At 39.5% G+C, this 14,398-nt stretch overlaps 1 protein-coding gene across 2 annotated transcripts in view; it reads left to right on the forward strand.

Annotated features, from left to right (window-relative positions):
• Positions 1–933: 933 nt before the first annotated feature.
• Positions 934–14,398, forward strand: part of BLM (BLM RecQ like helicase) — a 29,866-nt gene continuing 16,401 nt past the window's right edge. Inside the window, exons 1-9 of one of the 2 annotated variants that reach the window (XM_060755432.2) lie at positions 934–1,096; positions 3,590–3,688; positions 5,222–5,940; positions 6,332–6,482; positions 6,823–6,932; positions 8,055–8,187; positions 9,411–9,841; positions 10,990–11,229; positions 13,361–13,552. In XM_060755432.2, the coding sequence (XP_060611415.2) occupies positions 3,591–3,688; positions 5,222–5,940; positions 6,332–6,482; positions 6,823–6,932; positions 8,055–8,187; positions 9,411–9,841; positions 10,990–11,229; positions 13,361–13,552 (2,074 nt within the window). In that variant the 5' untranslated portion in view covers positions 934–1,096; position 3,590. The remainder of the gene's footprint in view (positions 1,097–3,589; positions 3,689–5,221; positions 5,941–6,331; positions 6,483–6,822; positions 6,933–8,054; positions 8,188–9,410; positions 9,842–10,989; positions 11,230–13,360; positions 13,553–14,398) is intronic. The other variant, XM_060755433.2, reaches the window with a different exon arrangement.

The raw sequence follows: 14,398 nt of genomic DNA on the forward strand, positions 1-14,398 counted from the left end.
ATTAGCATTTGAAGGCCTGCCTGAGCCTGGGAAAATCTGTTGCTGGGAGGTGTTAATCTGTGCCTGGTTTTTTCCTCTCTGTTGTTTAGCTGTTATAATTTTAGAGTTTTTTAATACTGGTAGCCAGATTTTGTTCATTTTCATGGTCTCTTCCTTTCTGTTGAAATTGTCCACATGCTTGTGGATTTCAATGGCTTCTCTGTGTAGTCTGACATGGTGGTTGTTGGTGTGGTCCAGCATTTCTGTGTTCTCAATGCTAATGAAGGTGATCAGCTAAACATTCACACCTAACTGCAGCAGGGAAGAGCTCCTTGCCCCACCCCAGCCATTCCACAGATATATAAACCCATTGTCCTAATTCCAACAGACCTCACACCTCTGAGGATGCTCGCCATAGATGCAGGCGAAACGTCAGGAGAAATGCCTCTAGAACATGGCTCTATAGCCCGAAAAAACCCACAAGAACCTAGTGATTCCAGCCATGAAAGCCTTCGACAAAACAAAAAAAAACTATAATTGACAGGTGGCTTGCCCTATGATTGCAGCCAAAAGAAGCCACCTATCTGCAGAGTCCCTGAAACTTAGGACTATAGCAAACATTCAATGCAAAGCAAACAAAATTGGAGCTCTTGGTACAGTTGTACCTGCACAGAATGGATCCGTCCTTTGGTCATTGAGGCCCTTTCTACACTGCCATATCATCCAGATTTATCAAAGCATATAATAATTCACAATATCTGCTTTGAACTGGATTATGTGAGTTTACACTGCCATATAATCCAGTTCAAAAGTAGATAAATTGGATTTTATATGGCAGTGTAGAAAGGTCCTCCCCTCACCCAAGGAAAGGAATGGTACAGTCCATCTTATTCCTTTCCCCCTATTTACTCTCTGACGTCACCTCCTCCCCGCGCGCAGGAAGGCGTGGAAAAGCCCTTTCGGCAGCCAATCAGGAGCTCGGATACCTCAGAAGGCGCCGAATGTGAAGCAGGGCGGAATCAAGGTCTGTTTCGGGCCTAGTCGTTTACGAGAGGCCGGGGGATGCGAGGCCTAAAGCAGAGTTACTGCATTTCTTCCGCGTGTAACTTTCTAAAAGGTTGTTTCCCGGGGTTGCTTTTTCTTAAAGTGATGCAATGCTTCCCAAACGCATCCTCTCGTGTTTTGGACTTTTGGACTCCAGTTCCCAGAATCCCTTGTCATTGGCCAACGCAGCTGAGGCTTCTGGGAGTTGAAGTCCAAAAGCTAAAAAGGGGGGAAATACTTGCTACCTAGACTTTCCCCCCTTGGTTTTGAATGTTGGCTTTGAATGTAGTATTTTTGGCGTAAGTATTACTACTACTATTATTATTTGCACTTTTCTTTTACTCTGGATCGATTGTAGGCTGGTATAGTTAAGGTAGGCATGTGTTTTGTTACTGTGTTTGCTTTTAATTTAGTTTTGCAGGATGCTGCTAGTTAGGCAGCAGAATAGTTTTAGTGATATATATGATTTTTAAATAAATCTACTTGTTTCTGTATTGAAAAATCTACAAAATTGAATTTATTTACTCTATCAGCAAATTGAGAATACTGTTATACTGTATAGAAAAACCACAAACAAAGTAAAAATCATGGCATTAGCTATATATAAATAAAAATGTAATGTTCGTTTGTGGGATTAACATAACTGCAAAACCACTGGATGAATTGACACCAAATTTGGACACAAGACACCTAACAATCCAATGTATGTCCTTCACTCAAAAAATTGATTTTGTCATTTGGGAGTTGTAGTTGCTGGGATTTATAGTTTGCCTACAATCAAAGAGCATTCTGAACCTCACCAATGATGGAATTGAACCAAACTTGGCACACAGTTCTCCCATGATCAACAGAAAATACTGGAAAGGTTTGGTGGGCAGTGTCCTTTGGTTTTGGAGTTGTAGTTCATCTACATCCAGAGATCACTGTGGACTCAAACAATGATGGATCTGGACCAAACTCTACACGAATACTCAATATGCCCAAATATGAACACTGGTGGAGTTTTGGGGAAATATAATCTTGACATTTGGGAGCTGTAGTTGCTGGGATTTATAGTTCACCTACAATCACAGAGCATTCTGAACCCCACCAACGATAGACACAGAACCCCGATGTGGGCCACAGCAACGCGTGGCAGGGGACGGCTAGTATATAAATAAAAATGTAATGTTCATTTTTGGGATTAACATAACTGCAAAACCACTGGATGAATTGACACCAAATTTGGACACAATACACCAATCAGGCCAACGAGTGACTATCACTCATAATAATACTTAGAAACCCAGCAGAAGAGACTTAAAAAGCAAAAAAACAAAAAAGCATTACAACGCATGCGCAAAACCACATATAAACACATATAAACACAAACATATATACACACACATGTACAAAAACTGGGCCAAAGCAACACATGGCAGGGGGTGGCTAGTACTAAATGTCCTTTGACTAGTAGCTGGCCACTTGGAGTGCCTCTGGTGTCACTATAAGAAGGTCCTCCATTGTGCATATAGCAGGGCTCAGGTTGCATTGCAGTAGTGGTCTGTGGTTTGCTCTTCTCCACACTCGCATGTCATGGACTCCACTTTGTGGCCTCATTTCTTAAGGTTGGCTCTGCATCTCATAGTGCCAGAGCGCAGTCTGTTCAACGCCTTCCAAGTCGCCCAGTCTTCTGTGTGTTCAGGAGGGAGTCTCTCATCTGGTCTCAGCCATGGATTGAGGTTACAGGTTTTAACTGCTATTTTTGGACTCTTGTTTGCTGATGTGTTCGTGGGAGTGTCTCTGTAGATTAGTAGTTCTCAACCTTTTTTTGACCAGGGACCACTCTGCTCAGGGACAACTCTCCAACATTACTTACAAATCAGTTTTTGGTCAACTTTAGATTTGGTTTGGTTATTTGGGGTTCCGGTTCATAAAATTGCATTGGATAGACCACATCAGTTCTAGTTTCTGATACAGAACATATGCCATCCAGTAGTTGCCATCTGCTTGCCCACAGAAAACCATATTTAATCATCTAGAGCTGATATGGTAGTGGTAATCTTTCGTGGGTAGTCAGCCTCTCCTCTCCAGACATCCCTGTTGCATCAGCACTATAAGGTTTCACGAGATCAGTCGATCTCATTGCCACGTGGTTTTGAGGCAACGGTGTAGTAATGGTGAGGCCGTGGACCATATTTTCATTCTTGGGAACCACTGCTGTAGATCTTAGAAAGCTATGTCTTGATTTAAGGCAATGGCATGCTGGCTGATATCTGAACAGAGCATGGGCTGGAGATGTCCATGCCTTGATCCTTTCATTACAGGCTGCTACTTCCCAATGGATGTCAGGTGGCGCAAAACCAGCTAAACAGTATTGTAATGATGTTGTTGATGATGATATTATTAGTATTTGGCAGTGCCGATTCATCCTGAAACACATGCTTCTGCTGCATGAGGCACTGGAAGAGCATTCAGTATAGATGACGGCCTCACATCTTTGTCCATCGGCTGCTTCTACTGCAAATAACCAGAGTCTTTTGTGTATTGTTTCATTCTCACCTGTTTTCTTCTCCTTTGGAAATAGGATGGCATCCATACCCCAAAACAACCTCCAGGAGCAGCTTGAACTTTACTCGGCTAAGGGGACCCTGAACAAGCTGGCGCTTCAGAAACCCAAAGCCATGTAAGTGATGGTTACCTGGGGCTCAGCATTTCAGTCGATGCACAGCTAAAGGGGCAACAGCCCACCTTTTCCAGCCATTGGGTGTCTACTGTGTATTTATTATGAAATGCTTTGGGAAATGTTTGTTTTCCTTTTCCTCCTTTGCTGTCAGAGTTTGTATCAGGGCAGGTTATTTGTGGTTGTATTAGATGTAGTTGGAGCAGACCTCCTGCAATTCCTTGCATTGGGGCAGGTGGGAGTGCAGTTGCAGCATCTGAAAGGCAACTACACATACACAGTCACAGCCTTTATGGGCATATTCCAATAAAATCACAACACAGGCATGGAAAACAAGAGAAAGTCACAGAAAAAAAGGGAAATCTAATTAAGAGTGGCAAAAAAAATATTGGAAAGAAATTCAATAAAATATTGGATATAAAACTACAATTGAAACCAGAATACTTCTTATTAGGAATTACAGGTTTTGATTTAAACAAAAATAAAGTCATGCTATTTAATTACTTAGTGACAGCGGCCAGAATAACATATGCACAAAAATGGAGGACGAAAGAAATAACTTTAACAGAACACTGGATGTCGAAAATAATTGACATAATGAATATGAATAAAGTAACCCAATTAGTTTCTGAACAACCCATGTGGAAATAATAACAAAAAAACCAATGGATTGGTAATCATTAAGAGACTATATGTTATAAGAAAAAAAAATGAAATTGATAATAGAACCAAAATGAGGATTAAAAGAAAAATTGTTTCCCGAGGAATATGAATGAAGAGGGGTTAGCAGACTTATGAGGAATTAAGAAAGGACAGTGTAAACCACAGTGGAGAAGATTGAAAATCAACTTTTTTTTCATTACACTCCTTTCCCTCCCCTTTCCCCCCACTAGATTTGCGTGTGGTTTCTCTCTCTCTCTCTCTCTCTCTTCTTCACTTTTACTCAAACCTTTCCTCACTACCCTATTATATTCCAACTTTTTATACTGTAAAAATTGAAGTCTTATGTTTTAAATTAATAAAAATTATATATAAAAAAGACTTTCCTAATTTCAAGAATAAAATTTGCAACAGTCTCACAAAATAGTGCATCAGACTTGTTCAAAAGATACTGGAATTTTATAACACCCGTGCCATTGAGAGCACTTTGAAAAAATGGAATTCCTGTATTTCATGTGTATATTATTATAGATTTATTTGTACATAACAACACAGCACACATGCATATTAGGTCCAAGTCTCTGGGATTTGTCTCTGAATATTGGGGTCTTCCCAAGGGCCTAGGATATTATTATCATTATCATTATTATTATTATTATTATGTTTAATTCTATAAACACGCATATTAAAATGTAATTCTACAAAATACATATGAAAATTTATATTTCTATAAAATACATATTAAATACACAGGATAGAGATTGAAACACAGGACACAAGTTCAAAATTCATGCTTAAAACTGGCTGAAGTCAATGACTAGAAGTTGTCTAAGTTGTTTCTTTTTCCTTTTTGTATGTGTATATATATTTATATAGGGGGTTTACATTCAGAAAGAAAACCGTATTTCATAACGGGAAAACCACAGAATGTTTAAGTGGGACGAAAGGTTGGCCCTTACAGGACAAGGATACTAACTTTTCCTTGAAAAAAACCAACGGACCTTTATTTGGCCCTAAGGAGAAACAGGCCAAAATCATTGACCTTTTTGGAACAACACAGAAAGGACAAGAAGGAAAACAAAGTTGCCCAAATGACCCATCACAGAGTTCTTTGGGCCGCTTCACATTTTCCGCGAAAGAAAGAGATGCGGGCAGTCAACCGGAGGACCCCAAAGCAGACCACAACTCTTCATACAGTTCAGTTATTAATATCGACAATGTCTGGGATGACATTGATGACTTTGAAATTGCCAGGCAGGAAAAGAAATGCTCAAAATCCCCTGCTTCGTTGTCATCAGGTGCTCTGCTTGCGGAAAAGAGCAAAGCTCCGAAAAACCAAAAGCCTTTAACCAGCAAACAGTCAGTGCCTTTGGTCAGCGGGAAAGGCAGCCAGTTGTGCAATGAGGGTTTTGATAATAACAAGAGCAGCACAATCCAGATTCCTGATGATGATGACGACGATGACAACGAAAATGCTCCAGGAAGCCAGTCTGTCATTTGCCTTGGCCCAATAACCAGCCATGGTGGAAGCCTTTCAGATAAAGATCTTCCACTAGGAAGTCGCTCAGGAGAAAAAAAAGTGGAGCCTTTGGAAAGTGAGTAGTTTTCTTATCTCTGTCTATTGATTATCTATTTATCATCATCATAGAATCCTACATTACGGGGGACCCCAAGGGCCATCTACACCAACCCCCATATGTATGTTTTTATCTATGTATGTATGTATCTATCTCTCTCTCTCTCTCTATCAATTTGCTATCCATCTACATTTTTTTGGATTATGTGATTTTAATATTTATATGTTTTGGAGTTAGAGACAAACAGAGATCAGAGTTGGCAGCATAAACCTCAGATTGCTAAGGAAAGCATGAGAGAAAAAAGAAGATATACCTTTTTCCCCATAGTAAAAAGTTACTTGACTGAATCTGCTAAACAGAATTATTGCTATTAGTAAAAATCCTTTGTTTCTTTTGCTTCTCATTAAAGTACAGAATGACAGAGGGGAGAAACCAGGAAGTTCCTGCAACGACCCAGAGGTGTTCAATGAATCTGAGACTGAAGATTATGTTGACTTCGTTCCGCCTTCCCCAGAGGAGGATGAGGTCCCCTCTTCAGCGTCTTCCTTTAAAAGTGTCAGGTAGGCTTATTATTATTATTATTATTATTATTATTATTATTAACTTTATTTATACTCTGCCTTTCTCCCCATGGGGACTCATAGTGGCTAACAATCCCAATCATAGAGGGGCTTATCCTGTCACTGTGGAAAACTATGAATGGAAATCTTCCCCAAGATAGTTCTTGGTGGAAGTGGCTCCTTTAAGCTATTCATGGAGCTGGAACTCTTTTTATAAGTGAAAGACCAGAAGATGGGGAGGGATTGGATAAGATAAGAAAGAAATCTGTATACTAGGGGATACGTAGAATTTTATGTTGTCTGCCTAGAGTTCTTAATGACACTTTTTAAAAAATGTTAGTTATATATTCAAAGAATCTGCTGTTGAGAAAACACGGTCTCCTCAAGCATTGAAAAGCAGTCTTCCTGGCTCCAGAGAAACCAGCAGTGGAAGCAGAAAGGCTCAGGAAGGTAAAATAATAATAATACTTGACATCATAATAACAACTGTCTTACCCTCCTCTCCCTACAGCTAATAATAATAATAATATAATAATAATAATAATAATAATAACAATAATAATAATAATAGCTACAACTGGAAAACCTTACACATTATGAGGATTTAAATATAGAACTGCAAAGCCAGTCAAGGTTGTCCCAGTGGTGATCAGCACACTGGGAGCAGTGCCTAAAGACCTTGGCCTGCACTTAAAAACAATCAGCAATAACAAAATTACAATCTGTCAGCTGCAAAAGGCCAACCTACTTGGATCTGCACGCATTATTCATTGATACATCACACAGTCCTAGACACTTGGGAAGTGTCTGACGTATGGTCAAATACAAAAGCCAGCATAGTGATCTTGTTTGCTGTGTACTAATCTTGTTGTGTATCAAATGATAACAACAGCAACAGCAACTTTCTTACCCTCCTCTCCCTATTGCTAACAACAGCAACTGTCTTAACCTCCTCTCCCTATGGTTAATAATAATAATAACAATAACTGTCCTACCATCCTCTTCCTATATCTAATAATAACAACTGTCTTACCCTCTTCCTATGGCTAACAACAACAACAGCCTTACTGTCCTCTTCCTATGGCTAATAACAATAACAACAACTTTCTTACTTTCCGCTTCCTATGGCTAACAACAACTGTCTTTCCCTCTCACTACGGCTAATAATAATAGCAACAACAACAATTGTCTTACTTTAATCTCCCTATGGCTAATAGTAATAACAGCAGCTGTCTTTACCTTCTTCTCCCTAATAAGTCCTTAGAAATGACTTCAGCTGTTTTCTTTTGGACTTGTTCAGATACAAACGTCATGTTCTTTGCAGCTGACTAAATTGCAACCCTAAATAACAACTACTTAAACTTCTTGCTGGGTGGCTATGCGTATCAGTTGTCACACAAAAACCATACAAAATTGGCCCCCTGGAAACTATATGTTTTCCCCCTCCTCTGTTACAGATATATTTGAATCAAAATGGACTCTGTATCTAGTAATGGTGGGTGTTTAGTATATTTTCCTTGTTTGGAAATTCTGATGAAGGAGGTTTTATTGAAGTGTGATGTTACCTTTCAGGTAAACCCTTTCCTTCGGGGCAATCCCTCTACCGTATCATGGAGGAGATCTGCAAATTGGTAGATTCCATCCCAGAAAAGGATCTGAGGTCTTTATCATGTGGGAGTGAGCTCATTCGGCACAGAGATTACAGGTCAGTGGCATTTGAAATGGGTTTAAGTGCTTTGTTTCTGAGAGGTCACTTTGCAACCATTTGGGTAAAATTGAAGTGGTTTGTACACCCTGTCTGTTGTTTTTTTCTGTCCTGGAAGGAGCAAGTCGAGAGTAATAACATAAAGGTTATTGGAACTCCATCACATCCTGCACAAGCTTGTGGTCCTCATCAAGGACTTAGATAGGCAGAGTTAGTTAACAGGGAAAGGCTCTGATGACCTCTTTGCCAGCCTGTCACTCTGTTCTCTCCTCCTATCTCCTTTCTTGTTAGACTGATACTTCTCAGAAACATGCCTCCTTTTTCTGAACACATGCTAAGTCCTACATTTTGGTTCTTCTCCTGTGAGCATGGAGAGAGAGAAGATGTCTGCTCTGACTCTGCTTCTTTGAATTGATGAAGCTCAATTGCTCTACAGCTGGCACTAGAAGTCTCTGATCTGCCAAACTGCTGTTACTGCTGTTGTTGCTGCTTTACCATTTTGTAATACTTTTTTCATTTTTGGGAAATTACTCTCCAACAAAAGCTTGATGAAGAAAGAGAGAAAGACGTAAATAAGATGCTAAAACAGTTCATATTCTATGTGTTGTCGAAGGCTTCATGGCTGGAACCACTGGGTTGCTGTGAATTTTCTGGCTGAATGGCCATGTTCGAGAAGCATTCTCTCCTAACGTTTCACCCACATCTATGGCAGGCATCCTCACAATGTTTCACCCACGTCTATGGCAGGATGTCTGCCATAGACGTGGGCGAGACGTCAGGAGAGAATGCTTCTGGAACATTTATTTATTTATTTACGGCATTTATATTCTGCCCTTCTCACCCTGAAGGGGACTCAGGGCAGAGCACAACTTATAAACGGCAAACATTCCATGCCGAAACATATTAGACCATACACATATAAAAGCATTAACATCACATATCTCAACGTTAAAATCCATTAGTTAAAACTGTCTCAACAACCATGGCCATACAGTCCCAAAAACTCACAACGCAGTTCATATTCTTCTATGTAGACCTAACCCAGCCAGTTTTAATCTTTGTCCCATGTATTTAATATGTAGTTTATAGAAATGCCTTTTAATAGGTATCTTTTATATAACTACATTTTAATGTGTGTGTTTATAGAATTTTTTTTGTAATGTTTGTGTGTTTTGATATGCCATGACCAACCTTAAAATTCTTATAATTATTATTACTTTCAGAAGGCAACTCTTAAATAATCCCACTAATGGAAGTGGAAAGGATACAGGTATACCTCTGGATGTAAACAGGAAGGCTTTGTCCAGGTACGATGGCTCTCTGGATAGTGGTGTTTCCTTTCGTCTGGAAGAAGAAAATGTCAACAGTCCTCCTGGAGGAACAAGCACTTCTACACTGCCTTCCGTGAGACAATCTGGCATTCTTGAGCGCCATCACAACTTTCATTCTACTCCTTCCGTCGTTCCTGCTGTTCAAGGCTCCAGTAATTTAAGCCTGTCCAGATTTCCAGGGAATTCTGCCTTGGAGAGTGGCATCTCTCCCTTGCAAAATGCATCATTATCTTTCCCCAAAAGAGGCTCCACCGGTGAAAGGATGTGGTCTGAAAACTCAAGAGAGAAAGGCTTCATGAATCCAGAGATGAAATTTGCAGCTGGTCAGTGCACTGGGGAGGATTTGGTTTTTTTTTGCCCCTTTTACAAAATTTTTATTTCATTTTCAAAGTTTTTATAACATAAAGGAAAAGTGGGAAGGAAAGGGGTGGGAGATGGAAAAATATGATATATAGGTTATGGAGTTTTAATGTATTGTTGAAGGCTTTCATGGCTGGTATCACAGGGTTGTTGTGTGTTTTCCGGGCTGTCTGGCCATGTTCTAGAAGCAGTCTCTCCTAACGTTTCACCTGCATCTATGGCAGGCATCCTCAGAGGTTGTGAGGTCTGTTGGAAGCTAGGCAAGTGAAGTTTATATATCTGTGGAATGTCCAGGTGGGAGAAAACACAGACAAATAAACCCCATTTTCCTAGTTTCCAACAGACCTCATAACCTTTGAGGATGTCTGCCATAGATGCAGGCGAACATCAGGAGAGAATGCTTCTGGAACATGACAATTCAGCCTGGAAAGCACAACAACCCATATATAGATTTTAGATATCGGTAGGGTTTATTAAAATGAGATATTAATTTCACTTTGAGTGATGTTGAAGTCATGGGTGGTGGGAGGAGGTTGGGTTTTATGGACAGATTTATTTGTATTATGTGTATTTTATTTTTATCCATTTTGTTTGCATTCTATACCACTTTTACACAATCTATATAAATAAAAATGTAATGTTCGTTTGTGGGATTAACACAACTCAAAAACCACTGGACGAATTGACACCAAATTTGGACGCAATACACCTCTCAGGCCAGTGAGTGACCATCATTCATAAAAACATTGAAAAACACAGCAGAAGAGACTTAAAAAGCGAAAAAACAAAAAATACATTACAACGCATACTCAAAACCACACATATATACGCAAACACACATATATACACACACATATACACATATACACAGACTGGGTCACAGCAATGTGTGGCAGGGGACGGTTTGTATATATATGTGTGTGTGTGTATGTGTGTGTGTATATATATATATAAAGGAAATGAAGAGGGGGTCAGTTTAGGGGCCTACCGACTTAGGAATTATGGGAGTTGAAGTCCAAAAACACCTGGAGGGAGTGCCAAAGTTGGCCCATGCCTGCTTTTACCCATTCTAATTTTATGTAATTCCCTTTACATTTCATGATCTTGACAGATTCTTTGGCAAATGGATCCGTGAACTTTGACGATGACAATTTCGACATTGATGACTTTGACGAATTAGACGAGATAGTACAGCTTTCAGGTGCGGAGCAGCCTCTCCAGACTCCCTGCCTGCCTGCCGCTGCCCCATTTATGGGAAATGGCTCCCTGGCATCCGTTGCAGGACGGAGCCCACTTTCAAGCACTGTTCTTCCCAGAGCGAACCAGCATGCGCCTGCCAAGACTGGCTTGGGTAAATTATGCTAATTCCTTTTCCCCTCATTTATCATTGCAAGTCTGTCATGCCCAAAAAAGCTATTACGAAGCATGTAATTACCTAATTTGACGTATTGCTGAGCGCCCGTGGTCGCCATGGAAATTTCTTTGTCCCTATTGGCTTAATTCATTGCCATCTCACTGTCGCTAACACTGAAGTGATTATCATGCAATTTCCCCAGGAATTAAGATTTAAGCTCTTTTTTTTCCTTCTTTTTTTCTTACTGCATATTATTGTTTAATAACAAGGAAACATTGAAATGTTTTTGCCTCTTCAAAGTGATATTATATTTATATATGGACACACACACACATTTGGTTATGTACATAAATTACACATTCAAATTTTTGCAACTTCAAAGTGATTTTTAGAATCTTGGATATATATGATTATGTAAAGAAATATAATACATTCAAATTTTTGCATGTTCAGTGATATATTATATTATATTATATTATATTATATTATATGGTTATGTGGAGCCTCCGGTGGCACAGTGGGTTAAAGCACTGAGCTGCTGAGCTTGTTGACTGAAAGGTCGTAGGTTCGAATCCGGGGAGCGGCGTGAGCTTCCGCTGTCAGCCCCAGCTTCTGCCAACCTAGCAGTTCAAAAACATGCAAATGTGAGTAGATCAATAGGTACCGCTCCGGCGGGATGGTAATGGCGCTCTATGCAGTCATGCCGGCCACATGACCTTGGAGGTGTCTACGGACAACACCAGCTCTTCACCTTAGAAATGGAGATGAGCACCAACCCCCAGAGTCGGACACGACTGGACTTAATGTTAGGCGACAACCTTAAAATATGTATGGTAAGTAAATTATAAAATTATCAGTCATTATTACAATTATTCTCCATATATTCTCATACCATTCTAATGATTCTTGTTTTCGTATCTTTTACATTTCTATACTTTTCTGCTACTTATAGTAAAAGTAAAGGTTTCCCCTGACACTAAGTCTAGTTGTGTCTGACTCTTGGGGGTGGTGCTTATCTCAATTTCTAAGTTAAAGAGTCGGCATTGTCTGTAGACATGTCCAAGGTCATGTGGCCAGCATGACTGCATTGAGCGCCGTTACCTTCCCGACAAAGTGGTACCTATTGATCTACTCATACTTGCATGTTTTCAAACTGCTAAGTTGGCTGAAGCTGGGGCTAACAGCAGGAGCTCACCCTGCTCCCCATATTCGAACTGGCAACATTTTGGTCAGCAAGTTCAACAGCTCAGCAGTTTAACCTGCTGTGTCACCAGGGGGCCCATAGTTATGTACATAAATTATAACAAGGATGCATATATATGGTTGTGTAAGTAAATTATAAAATAATCACAGTCATTATTACAATTTTTCCCCATATATTCTCAGACCATTCTAATGATTCTTGATATCATATCTTTTACATTTCTATAATTTGCCACTTATACATATCCCCTTTCTCCCTCTGGGAACAGTTATACCTCTGCTCTTTGTTTTATTTTATTTGTTTGATCATGAAGATTGTCTGATTCACTTCATTATATTTAAGCTCTTGGTGTCGCATAGAGGAACCTTTCCCATCCAGTAACACTGCTCTGGATGTGTGCAGATCACAGCTTCCACCATCCAGCATGGTAAAGATCTCATGGACAAAAGGATGGTGGGAATTGTAGTTCTAACATCCAGAGCAGTTGCCACATTTGAGGAAATTAGATAAAGGTAAAGGTTTTCCCCTGACATTAAGTCCAATTGTGTCCAACTCTGGGGGGTGGTGCTCATCTCCATTTCTAAGCCGAAGAGCCAGCATTGTCCGTAGACACCTCCAAGGTCATGTGGCCGGCATGACTGCATGGAGCACCGTTCCCTTCCTGCTGGAGCAGTACCTATTGATCTACTCACATTTGCATGTTTTTGAACTACTAACTCGGCAGAAGCTGGGGCTATCAGTGGAAGCTCACCCTATTCCCCGGATTCGAATCTGCGACCTTTCAATCAGCAAATTCAGCAGCTCAGAGGTTTAACCCATTGTGCCACTGGGGGCTCCGTATGAATTAATTGTGTGTGTTGTGATTGTGTGTATGTGAAATAATATTTTCTGTACAATCATTCATATATTTTGCTTTTCTCCTAGTCCCAATGGTGGAATCCCCCTCTGTCAGGAATCCGTCCCTGGAACGCTTCAGGGGCTGCTCGTTTCCCCATTCCAGTGAAATGATGAAAGTTTTCCACAAACGGTTTGGTCTGCATCACTTCCGGACAAACCAGCAGGAGGCCATCAACGCCGCTCTGCTGGGCGAAGACTGTTTCGTCTTGATGCCGACAGGTGAGAGATGAGAAAATCACTTCGACAGACTCTTGTTGTTGTTGTTGTTGTTGTTGTTGTTGTTATGTTTTCTCTCCACGAGGAGACTTCTTACGCAACAGGTCCATTTCTGGGCTTTTGGCATCAGCTTCTGTTGTACAGCTTTTAGTGTTATACCATATATAGGTTAACTGTGAACCACTTCGAGTCGCCTACGGGCTGAGAGGGGCGGTCTAGAAATGTAGCAAATAAATAAATAAATAAATAGCAGCCTCTTAGAGGTAGCACCATCAAACTGAAACTAAACTATGTAGCATGATTTTTCCTATAAAATAATAAGTATCAATAATAATAATAATAATAATAATAATAATATAAAATCAAATATTAATAATAATATAAATACATATAAAATAATAAGTATATAAACTAATAATAATTTTAACTATAATATTAGTAATAATACAACTACATATAAAATAATTATATACTTTAAAATATAATATTATTAATAATATAATTATATATAAACTAATAAGTATATAAATAATAATAATTTGAAATATAATATTAATAATAACTCTATGTGACATGATTTTTGTTCCTGGGTTATAAATGTCATTATGTCCTGATTTGTTCTGTCATAGAAACATGGAAAAAAAGTTTATTAAACTGCAAAAACTTTGCATCGCATAAGAGTTTTCCTGTAACACTATGAAACACAATTTTAGTTCCTGGCATAATTATCAGTGTCATTTCCTAATTGGTTCTTTCATAAAAACATGGGGAAAGTTTATTAATCTGCACAAACTTTGCATCCCAGAAGAGTCCTCCCATAACACTATGTAACACAATTTTAGTTCCTGG

This window comes from Anolis sagrei, chromosome 9 (assembly GCF_037176765.1).
Source record: "Anolis sagrei isolate rAnoSag1 chromosome 9, rAnoSag1.mat, whole genome shotgun sequence".
Classification (NCBI taxonomy): domain Eukaryota; kingdom Metazoa; phylum Chordata; class Lepidosauria; order Squamata; family Dactyloidae; genus Anolis; species Anolis sagrei.